Source organism: Bufo gargarizans, chromosome 6 (genome assembly GCF_014858855.1).
Source record: "Bufo gargarizans isolate SCDJY-AF-19 chromosome 6, ASM1485885v1, whole genome shotgun sequence".
NCBI classification, from domain to species: Eukaryota; Metazoa; Chordata; class Amphibia; order Anura; family Bufonidae; genus Bufo; species Bufo gargarizans.
Window position 1 is genome coordinate 145,374,847 of NC_058085.1, and position 12,594 is coordinate 145,387,440.

Genomic DNA, 12,594 nt, shown 5'->3' on the forward strand with positions numbered 1-12,594 from the left:
CTGAGGTGAAATAGTAAAAATACATTTGAAGACCCCCCCCCCCCCCCCCCCCATAATCACTACTTTATATTACAATAAATAATTGGGGTCATTTATCAAACTGGTGTAAATTTAGAACTGTAGCATTGGCTCAGTTGCCCATAGCAACCAATCACATTCCACCTTTCATTTTTACAGCTTCTTCGAAAAATGAAAGGTGGAATCTGAGTTTGATAAATGACCCCAAATATCTCCAAATCTGCATCTACAGCCACAGATTCAGTGCTATATACTTTTGTCCGCTAGAGGGCGCTAGTTCTTCGATCCGCTGGAGCGCAGGCCTGTTATTTCCGGCTGCTTAGTAGATTTCGCCAGCTTCCGTATCTATTCGGCGGTTTCCGGACACTGCCGCAGATTTTCGGCAATTTCCGTGGGATCTCGGCTGGGGCCGACTGCTTTCGGTTGTATTCGGCTATCTCCGGCGGCCTCCCCGGTAACGGTCGCTGTGAGTTTAAATGAGCCGGAGCCGCCCGACTGACGTCTTGAGAGCAGCCGATAGGGAGAGAGGTCCCGACAGCGGGAGAGAACGCGGGAGGCCGGAGAATGACGGTGCTGCAAGAACCCGTCCAGGTAACTGGCGGGCCTGGTGCTCCGAACACTACAGCCAGGCTTGAGGCCTAGTGATGGGCACAGGGAGGGAGCTGCTGACGGGCACCCTTCCAGTGATAGCAGGGGATGAGTGTGGACGTCTGCAGGCGACAGCGGAATTACCATATTACCGGGTGTGAGGGGGAGGGCTCTGAGCTCTGGGCCATGAGGGAGGCAGCCTGCTGTGTGTGACAGGAGGGCCATTGGTGGGCAGAGGACACCACTGTGAGAACGGAGCCCACATCTTCTCCCACCTCACCTGATGGTTGTGGTGGTAAAGTGACAGATTTCTAAGGTTTTTACCACCAAAATCACCAGGTCCTGAATACCCCCCCAATACTAGTGTCTCCTTCTCTGGGGGTGTCTGGCTTTGTGGCTTGTGCCATGAGACTTCTATGACTAGCACTATGGTATGATAATGGGGGGGCTGACCGATACCTTGTTACTGCGGGGAAGCCATTTTGTGGCTGGATCTTGTTATGCGAGGGACAGTCTGTGCCTTGAAATGCGGCGTTCTGTGACTGGCATCTGCGGTTGGTATTGTGTTATACCACCTGCAGCTGGCGCCTTGTTACGGGGGGGACGGGACACACACCTCTGCAGCTGGCGCCGTGTTACGGGGGGGACGGGACACACACCTCTGCAGCTGGCGCCGTGTTACGGGGGGGACGGGACACACACCTCTGCAGCTGGCGCCGTGTTACGGGGGGGACGGGACACACACCTCTGCAGCTGGCGCCGTGTTACGGGGGGGACGGGACACACACCTCTGCAGCTGGCGCCGTGTTACGGGGGGGACGGGACACACACCTCTGCAGCTGGCGCCGTGTTACGGGGGGGACGGGACACACACCTCTGCAGCTGGCGCCGTGTTACGGGGGGGACGGGACACACACCTCTGCAGCTGGCGCCGTGTTACGGGGGGGACGGGACACACACCTCTGCAGCTGGCGCCGTGTTACGGGGGGGACGGGACACACACCTCTGCAGCTGGCGCCGTGTTACGGGGGGGACGGGACACACACCTCTGCAGCTGGCGCCGTGTTACGGGGGGGACGGGACACACACCTCTGCAGCTGGCGCCGTGTTACGGGGGGGACGGGACACACACCTCTGCAGCTGGCGCCGTGTTACGGGGGGGACGGGACACACACCTCTGCAGCTGGCGCCGTGTTACGGGGGGGACGGGACACACACCTCTGCAGCTGGCGCCGTGTTACGGGGGGGACGGGACACACACCTCTGCAGCTGGCGCCGTGTTACGGGGGGGACGGGACACACACCTCTGCAGCTGGCGCCGTGTTACGGGGGGGACGGGACACACACCTCTGCAGCTGGCGCCGTGTTACGGGGGGGACGGGACACACACCTCTGCAGCTGGCGCCGTGTTACGGGGGGGACGGGACACACACCTCTGCAGCTGGCGCCGTGTTACGGGGGGGACGGGACACACACCTCTGCAGCTGGCGCCGTGTTACGGGGGGGACGGGACACACACTCTGCAGCTGGCGCCGTGTTACGGGGGGGACGGGACACACACCTCTGCAGCTGGCGCCGTGTTACGGGGGGGACGGGACACACACCTCTGCAGCTGGCGCCGTGTTACGGGGGGGACGGGACACACACCTCTGCAGCTGGCGCCGTGTTACGGGGGGGACGGGACACACACCTCTGCAGCTGGCGCCGTGTTACGGGGGGGACGGTGGACACACACCTCTGCAGCTGGCGCCGTGTTACGGGGGGGACGGGACACACACCTCTGCAGCTGGGCGCGTGTTACGGGGGGGACGGGACACACACCTCTGCAGCTGGCGCCGTGTTACGGGGGGAACGGGACACACACCTCTGCAGCTGGCGCCGTGTTACGGGGGGAACGGGGACACACACCTCGGCAGCTGGCGCCGTGTTACGGGGGGAACGGACGCACACCTCTGCAGCTGGCGCCGTGTTACGGGGGGGACGGGACGCACACCTCTGCAGCTGGCGCCGTGTTACGGGGGGGACGGGACGCACACCTCTGCAGCTGGCGCCGTGTTACGGGGGGGACGGGACGCACACCTCTGCAGCTGGCGCCGTGTTACGGGGGGGACGGGACGCACACCTCTGCAGCTGGCGCCGTGTTACGGGGGGGACGGGACGCACACCTCTGCAGCTGGCGCCGTGTTACGGGGGGGACGGGACGCACACCTCTGCAGCTGGCGCCGTGTTACGGGGGGGACGGGACACACACCTCTGCAGCTGGCAACTTGTTACGGAGGGGAGGGGACACCTCTGCAGCTGGCGCCGTGTTACCGGGGGGGGGGGGGGGGGACGACACCTCTGCAGCTGGCGCCTTTTGTAATTTGGTTGCTTATGAAAATTGATGCAAGGCTTATGGTTTTGGTTGATGATGGAGAAGAATAATGGGGATGGATAGGGAGTAGTTGCAGGCTAGACATATAGAGGGAGATTTATCAAAACTGGTGTAAAGGAAAACTACATACTTGCTGATCTTCTGCTGAAGTCTTGTTCTCCAATACGAGCAGCCAACATAAAGCCTCATTCACACGTCAGTGTTCGGTCAGTGATTTCCATCAGTGTTTTTTAGCCAAAACCAGGTGCGGCTCTAAACACAGAACAGGTGCAGAGCTTTCCATTATACCTTATGGAGGCTCCACATCTGGTTTTGGCTCACAATCGCTGATGAAAATCCCTGACCAAACACTGATGTGTGAATGAGGCATAAGATTGCAATTTCCTGCTAATTCATAGTAACGACTGTACAGTGAATGTTGTCGCAAGTTGACAGAACTTCCGATCACTGGAGCTCTGTGTGACCACATTGACTATCGTTGTTTATGAATGCAGTTCAACATTTGCAATCTTAAAGGGGTTGTTCACCTTCAGGGGACATTTCTGCCAGACACCCCTGTCGTGGTTAGACCTGAGAACGGAAGCATACATTCCTGCTGCCCACCGCTGGACTCCAGCTCCTTCTGACTTGCTCTGTTCTCCACGTGTCCACATCCTATCATATGGCAGCTGCAGCCAATGATTGACGTTGTATAGTGGCTGTGCTTGGTATCCTAGCTCGGCCCCATTCACTTGAATGGGGCTGAGCTACTTCCAGGCCACGTGACCGAAGAACGTGTTGTCGCTGGCCTAGGAAAGGCAGAGATAAGGCCGTGGAGCTACTGCTGGTGCCCCTGCCTTCTCGAACAGCTGATTGGCGGGGGTCCTAGATGTCAGGTACTTTCACACTTGCGCCAGAGGATTCCGGCAGGCAGTTCCGTTGCCTGAACTGCCTGTTGGATCCGTCAAAACGCATGCAAACTGATCCTGATCTGTATGACAAATGCATTGAAATGCCAGATATGTCTCTGGTGTCATCCGGAAAAACGGACCAGCCACTTATTTTCCCCCTCCCCCACGACAGTACCATAGAGAATTAGGATGGGTGCTGTCGTGGGGGTCTGGAAAATCTGATTACCGGTAAGTGTAATCATTTTTTATTTATTTTTTTCACATTTTTTGCGGTCTGAGCATACGCAGACCACAATGCTGGAACTCTTTTGCCGGAACACTCGGGGCCGGATCTGGCATTAATACATGTCAGTGGGAAAAATGGCAAAGGCAAATTTTCCAGCATTTTGGTCGGAGATAAAACTGCAGCATGCTGCGGTATTATCTCTGTCCTGAAAAGGCAAAAATGACTGAACTGAAGACATCCTGATGCAGACTGTACGGATTGCTCTCCATTCAGAATGCATTGGGATATACCTGATCAGTTCTCTTCCGGTATTGAGCTCCTAGGACGGAACTCGATGCCAGAAAAGAATAACGTTAGTGTGAAAGTACCCTAAGCCAGGGATGGCCAACCTGCGACTCTCCAGCTATTGTAAAACAATTCCCACTATGCCCTGCTGTAGACTGTCAGCCATTTTCTCACAAAGTATTAACTCTAGCTGTGTGACTGGTACTTTCACTTTGTGCCAGTCATCTAATAAACCTTATCTGTAAATAACTAAGGGGTCATAAAGTGAAAAGCGAAAATTCAGATCCTGCTACTAGATAAACTCAAGGCTGCACAAAGACGGTGGTTCCAAATTTTTAATACATATTTTTTTGACATTTCTAACTATAAATTTCAGTGTGCTCTACCTATTGAAAAAATTCATACTGCTCGCTTCCTGTCCCTCCATTATAGGTTTGAGACTCCCTTCAGCGATCTTCCAGTTCCGTACTGCAAACGTCTTCATGGACAGAGTCACCTGCGCTGCAATGGCTAACCTCAGCAGTGACGTGTCCCCAAGCGGTACATCGCTGCTGGGTCACGTGTCACTTGCAGGGTGGTGGTAAGGGTACTTTCACAGTAGCGTTAAAGTTTTCCGGTATGGAGTTCCGTCAAAGGCTCAATACTGGAAAAAAAACACTTCAGTTTTGTCCCTATTCATTTTCAATGGGGACTGAACTAAATGGAATGCTCCAAAATGCATTTCGTTCCGTTCTCATACCGGAGGGCAAACCGCAACATGTTGTATTTTGCTTTCCATTCTGGGAAAAACGGGGACGGATCCGTTTTCTCTGCCACAATAGAAAACTGATCCATCCTGCATTGACTTTCAATGGAGTTCATGACGGATCCGTCTTGGCAATGTTAAAGATAATACAACCGGATCCATTCTGAACGGATGCAGATGGTTGTATTATCAGTAACCGAAGCGTTTTTGATGAACCCTGACGGATCCAGCAAAAGCGCTAGTGTGAAAGTAGCCTAAGCCAGAGTTCTAACTCTTAAGTCCTGCATTTTATCACACGTTATTGGCCATTCATAAATTGCCAATAATTAGTAGTAGTAAATTTCCTGTAGTAAATTGGTGAAGTCTGGCTTTTTCTCACCTCGCGTAAGTAGTCAGGCTAATTATGGTCCTTTTTACACGTGATGATATTACAGCAGATTGTCGGGAAGGAAGTGATCCTTCCCGACAATCTGCTGATCGCTAGCGGAGGAGACCAGTGCCTTTACCGTACATGCAGTGATCTCCTCCAGAGTATGGGGAGGAATGATCGCAAATGCCACCGCTCTTCTCCATACAGACTTGTTTTTTATCGTCAGGAGATTGTGTTTACACGGCATGATCTGCCACTGGGAACCAATCTTTTGGGCTGCAGTTACTAGATGAACGAGCGTTTAGCTCGTTCATTGGTTAAAGGGCTTCTGTCACCCCACTAAAGTGATATTTTATTTTTGGGCTGGTGAAATTAGTTATATTGCGATATATCACAATATAATTGTGTCACTTACTTTGATCCAGCAGTTTCTTCAAAAAACGAAGTTTTATCATATGTAAATTCGGTCTCTAACAGCAAGTAGGGCGGCTACTTGCTGCTAGCTGCTGCAGAAATCCGCCCCCTCGTCGTGTTGATTGACAGGGCCAGCCGGGATCTCCTCCTCCGGCCAGCCCTGTCGGCATTTCAAAAATCGCGCGCCTCTGTTGATTCGGCGCAGGCGCTCTGAGATGAGGAGGCTCGTCTCCTCAGCACTCCCTCAGTGCGCCTGCGCCGATGACGTCTTCTATTTCGGTGATGTCATCGGCGCAGGCGCACTGAGGGAGTTCTGAGGAGACGAGCCTCCTCATCTCAGAGCGCCTGCGCCGAATCCACAGAGGCGCGCGATTTTTGAAATGCCGACAGGGCTGGCCGGAGGAGGAGATCCCGGCTGGCCCTGTCAATCAACACGACGAGGGGGCGGATTTCTGCAGCAGCTAGCAGCAAGTAGCCACCCTACTTGCTGTTAGAGACCGAATTTACATATGATAAAACTTCGTTTTTTGAAGAAACTGCTGGATCAAAGTAAGTGACACAATTATATTGTGATATATCGCAATATAACTAATTTCACCAGCCCAAAAAAAAAAAATCACTTTAGTGGGGTGACAGAAGCCCTTTAATCTGCGGTGCATTTACACCGCCAGATCATCGCTAAGGTACATTACTAGTAGCGCTGGTTAGCGATGATCTATTCAATTGTCTGCCTGTGTAAAGGCCCCTTTAGATAGAACCTAAGCCATATTTATTGCAATACTATTTATGAACAAATCCTTTTTAAATTCCTGGAAGTAAATATGTAATGTGCTATGCCTTTAACAACTGGAAATACTGTTATACACTTCATTGTAAGAAATCTACCAATTTGTCCTAGGCAAATGTTAGAAAAGCTCTATATGTCTGTCCTGGAAATGTAGAGAATTGTGTGTAAATCTAAGTGGGAATAAAAGAAACATGTAGAAAGTGCAGCTGCTATATTCACTACTTGTCATAATTCACACATTTCACAGGTGCCTGCAGCCTGCCTCAGCTATGGAAAGAATCATGCTTACCTGCTATCCGCAGCTCCGCTCCTTTGTGCCCATCTTCTGGTCCATGGCTTGGCATGGGTATGGTCATCTGCTCCGCTGCAGCCAATGGTTTGATTCAGCGGTAATGTGTCTATTGTGGATATGTCACTGCTGAAGCAGAGCAGATGATCATGCTGGGGATAAAGTAAACAAGCCACAGACTAGAAGATAGACACATGGGAGCCAGCATGCAGGACTGGAGTGTCGGGAGGCTGTGGGCTCCTGTGAAAAGTTAATTGTTCCCAGACAACCCCTTTAGCGCTTTCTTCCTGTTCTATCTAGCAGTTCTGAGATGACTGCAGGCATGCCCAGTAGTGAACTTCCTCCTTTGGTCTTCACTACTGAGCATGTGCAGCACAGTTTCAGGCATTGTAACTAAGGACCTTGGAGAAGCACAAAGATACCTAGTATAAGGGACAGAGGAGGACACAGGAGAGAACTGATTATCTATTGCCACTAAAACACCCTGCTTATCACTGGTTATACTATAAGGACAGGAGAGTACACAGGAGAGGTGAGAACTGATTTTCTATCACCATTAGAACACCCTGATTATCAGTGATTATTGTATAAGGACAGTAGAGGTGAGAACTGATTTTCTATCACCTCTAGAGCACACTGCTTATCACTGGTAATAGTATAAGGACAGGAGAGGTGAGAACTGATTTTCTATCACCATTAGAACACCCTGTTTATCACTGGGTCTAAACTTTTATAAATTACTATAAAAGTTAATTGAATTACTGATAATGTATTTCACAGCCCTAGTCGCTTGGGAACACGTCACCATTGAGGCCTAAGCAGCATTGCTGCAGCTGCACTTATGACCCTGTTCCACAAGCTTACAGGAAAGGGCTAGAAGACCGCTGAAGGAAGCCAAAACAAAAAAAGTGGAGAGCAGGTCAAGTATGACTACGACTTTGTAAACAGACTAGTTAAAAATGTCCAAAAAGCTGGACAACCTCTTTAAAGGTCATCGATATCTGCTTGGTGGGATTCTGACACCCGGGACCCCCGCCGATCAGCTGTCTGAGAAGGCACCAGTGCTCCTGTGAGCGCGGCAGCCTTCTTGCAGCTTTCCCTAGGCCAGAGACAACACGTTCATCTGTCACGTGGCCTAGGCGCAGCTCAATCCTATAGATGTGAATGGGGCTGAGCGGACCAAGCACACCGCTATACAATGTACGGCGCTGTGCTTTGTAAGGTATGAGAAGGACGCAGCACTCCCAGGAGCACCGGTGCCTTTTCAAACAGCTGATCGTGGGGGTCCAGGGTTTCGGACCCCCACCGCTCAGATACAGATGATCTATCCTGAAGATAGGTCATCGGTATCAAAGTCTCGGAAAACCCTATTAGGCCACAAACGAGATTATGTGAGCAGGTGTAATAAACTTTGCATAGCTCCTATGAAATGCTGAACAAACTATGGCCCAGTTCACATTAATGGTAAAAATAGCTCATTCTTCACACGGGCAGCTTGGACCACTTGGCTTTATTTTAACCACTGTCCTGTATGGAGGATGAAAAGCAGAACCTTGACATTTACTAGAGATAAAATAGTTTGTGCTGTTTTGGGTTTAGTGTGAATTGGACCTTGAGATAGATTGAAAACCATAATGAGGGATGAGTGGGACGCACTGCTAGCTCCTTCTTGTTGACTTGGAAGCGTAGGCGGTGAGGTCTTCAAGAATCCTTCCATGGTATAACAATGTGCAGTAGACAGTGAAGATTGGCAGAGAATTCATGTTGGATCCGAGTGGCCGAGAGCAGCTGTTAAGTAGGGGCACCTCTATCCATATATAGTTGCTGCTCTTCCACATTCAAGTCAATGGGGCTGAGCTGCAATACCATGGACAGCCACTTGATGATGCATGGCACTGTGCTTAGAGAGCTACCAGGAGCCCACAGCACTTGCCAGAGCTTTGGTGAGCGTAGTGGCTCCCTGAAACAGCTGATGTGGTAATGATGATCTATTCTGAGGATAAGTCATCATTATCTTTACCAGATAACCCCTTTAACTTCCTCCTTTGGACAGCAAACAGCATTGCTTGGCTTTCTCAGTCAGACCATTCACTCTGACCAGAGAAAGCCCAGCTTCCCCCGGCCTATCAAGAGAGAAATAGAGTTGGCACCTGACTGCAGTGCCACTTGGGGGACAAAACACTGTTAGCGTTGGTGCACATGACCCCTGTCCATGCTGGAAGTTTACCTGGAGACCGAAGCACAGTGAAGATATTGGTGGACCCATGGGGCTGGAGCAGGTAAGTACTTGGAAGTTGGACAGGGCAATGTTTACACTGTGTTGGAGCTAGGCATCAGAACCCTGTATCTCGCTCAGTATATAGTCCAATACTCTATTCTATACAGCAAAAAAAACTGTTATGCCAAGGCATACCCACCCAACCTATGCCCCATGGGTACATGATTTGCAACTTTGAGCTTAAGCTGTGTTCACATGACACAGACTGTAGTTACTTTTGTAGTCAGACGGCCTCAGACAATTTACAGATGGGAGTTTTTCCCATAAAGGTTTTATATGTGAAATGTTTCCCATGCACATTTATATTATCTGGATATTTTATGCGCTCTTCTCCTTTTTTTTTTTTTTCTGAACACCCAGGCTGCTATATGGCAAGCACTGAATCACTACGCCTACCGAGATGCCGTGTTCTTGGCAGAAAGACTTTATGCAGAAGGTATGTGATGTAAATGAGTGTATTCATTCCTGACGCTCCAGGCTGAGTATTCATCGCTTTCATCTTAAGTAAGATATTGCCACATTATTCACTTTGCCCCCACCATGCCCCTGCTATGGAGCCCATAGTGAGGGCATGTGTGCAGTGCTTAAGTCCTGCCGCTGCCAGTAGGGGGAGCTCGGTGCATTGCAGCTTCCATTGGGTTGAGTGGGGGCTGTATAAATTGCTCAGCTCTGAGTTGCTCTTAGTGGACATCCAGTTTTATAATATGTGATAGGAAGCAGAGGAACTAGAGCTTTATGGGGGAGAAATATCAATGTATTTTGACAGTTGTTGTGTGTAAGCACGTTCAGAAATATGGTGATCAGAGAGAGCAGGCAAAGTGGGCGAAAGTTTAACTTCTCCACAAATTAAATGTATGTGTAAATATGTCAGAATTCACACTGGGGGCCATTGTGAAGTTTTTCTATTGGGTCTTGTAATGTCTGTACAGCCCTGACTGCATTTTTGGAATCCAAGTGGGTTTATTCACTTTGGACAACCCCTGTCCAGCAGCTGTGTTCACAAAGGATGACCTACCTGCACCCCAGACAATCAACTTTTTTACCATGGGATAAGTGGGCGCCTACCATGATGTCATGTGGATCTACCAGCCCACTCCCATTACTAGTCTCTGCTGACATCTGGGGATATATGGTGGCATTGTTGAGGGGAGGAGTTGCTCCTAAATCAAGGGTAAAAGGGGGCAGGATACCTCTGTACCCCGTGCTATAATGGAAGGCAGTGTCTCCATCTAAGTAGGTATGTTGCACTCTGGCCCGGAGGGTTTTGTGCAGACTTGGATGGAGTATGTACCTTGAGTGTCATCTGAATCTGTTCCCTTTCCTTCAGTGCATTCAGAAGAGGCATTATTCCTCCTCGCCACATGTTATTACCGCTCAGGAAAAGCGTATAAGGCTTACCGGCTCCTGAAAACCCATAGCTGTGCCACCCCGCAATGTAAATATCTTCTTGCAAAATGCTGCGTGGACCTTAACAAGTGAGTCTTTCCTTTTTGTCACTTACCTTACGTGTAGTATGATCCAGTGTATTAAAGGGTTGTCAAGCTCCCATACAATCTGACAAACTGTTTCTAGATGGCTGAAAAAAAATGTAATTAAAATTTTTGAGGTTAGCCAGTGGCGTCATGTTTCAGTGGATGAAATGCCGTCCAGGAAGACATGGTCGGAACTAGTGTTGGGCGAACTTGTGTTTTAAGTTCGGCGTCTAAAGTTTGGGTTTGGGTTATCGAAAAATCGCGTTATGGATTCTAAATTATATTATGGTCCGTGGTAGCGGAATCCATAACACGATTCTTCGAGGACTCGAACTTTAGACGCCGAACTTAAAACACAAGTTCGCTCAACACTAGTCGGGACTTTAAAGCTTGCCGTATTCATGAAATAACAATCTAATATGTACGGGGATGACTTAATTGTCTCCCATTGTTGCCTACAAAATAAATATTAGGCTGGTTTGCAGCCACAAGAGGAAATAATGTACACAAATGTATAATCACTCATGGTGAGATGACTATATATGTAGTGTGGCCAGCTGCAGGGGACACTCCTAAAAAATAAAATAAAAATAAAACTGCTGGCTTACATGGAGTGGGTAGTGCATGACACAATGTGTATCTGGTGTTTGGAACCTATGAGTTGTGCCCCACCCTCACAGGCCCTGCTGGAGTGTTCCTTTAAAGGGGTATTCCCATCTCTCACTTTTATCACGTATCCCAAGGATATGCCATAAATCGTATAGATAGGGGTCCAACCTCTGGAACCTCTCTGTTCACTTCTTCGGGAGTTCCAAGGATAGTCATGCAACTGCCATATCGCCATACACTGACGTCTTCAAACAGGTCCACATTCTCAAGATAGATGCAGGTTGAGGAGGTGGAACCTGAATCTCTTTGGCTTCTTTGTGATGTCCTGTGGATATACCATAACTCTGAGTTGGGAATACCTCTTTAAGGTCTGCACCACAGGATGTTCTGTGGAGTGTTTAAATTAAAACTATAACTAAAGGGGTTCTCCCTAAGAAATTATTTACATAAGTATCTGATCGGTTGGTCCCTGGAGACAATGGCGCGATGGTTAAACATGTACACTGACACTCTATTAAAATCTCTGACACTACTGAACTCTGCTTGTAGCCGGGGATGGTAAGAAATTGGTAATTTAATTCTTCAATGGATTTCAATGGCGTTTGTCACCAGATAACACTGTGACATGTGATATCAGAGTCGATTTTAGCTTGGCTACATCTGTATTTTATAAAGGAAGGACATACTCCATTCTGTTGTATGCATTTCTGGCTTTGGATCAAACCTGCAGTGGTGGTTTTACCCTAATTCTGGTTTCAGGCACAAGAGGGTTGAAGCTTCAACGTTACAGTTAACTATGTTTTTCCGGCTGCAGATCCACCAATTTCCAGGCTCCTCTTTTGCTATCTATGATGGCCATGCAGCTTCTCAAACTACCTTGTACATATCATGCATTTAGTAGCACTGTCCTGCTGCCCTCAGATTTGAAAGCTCTTCCCATGTGAGAAGTGCTGGCCAATACAAGAACAGGGCCGGAAAAGTAAGAAGTGTCTTGGGCTGCCAATGCACAGGTATTTTGAAAAGCAAAGCGGCCATCTTTATTTTTTTATTTCTTGAACCAGAGTGTCCAATGACCAACTTACAGTATTAATCGCAGCCATTCGGGCAACATTTCAGAAGAACATTGCTGCATTTTGCATTGTACAGTCTTGATGCCAAGACTATTGCAAACAGCCTTGATTATCAGGGAACATTTAAAGTTGGTCTCTGGTCATTGAACCCCTAAGATGCCAGGGTTAGTAGCGATCAC

General features: G+C 49.2%; 1 protein-coding gene across 2 annotated transcripts in view; it reads left to right on the forward strand.

Moving 5' to 3' along the window:
* The first annotated feature begins 384 nt into the window (after positions 1–384).
* The window catches only part of CDC27 (cell division cycle 27), a 48,259-nt gene continuing 36,049 nt past the window's right edge, over positions 385–12,594 (forward strand). Inside the window, exons 1-3 of one of the 2 annotated variants that reach the window (XM_044296759.1) lie at positions 385–609; positions 9,625–9,700; positions 10,592–10,739. In XM_044296759.1, the coding sequence (XP_044152694.1) occupies positions 583–609; positions 9,625–9,700; positions 10,592–10,739 (251 nt within the window). In that variant the 5' untranslated portion in view covers positions 385–582. The remainder of the gene's footprint in view (positions 610–9,624; positions 9,701–10,591; positions 10,740–12,594) is intronic. The other variant, XM_044296756.1, reaches the window with a different exon arrangement.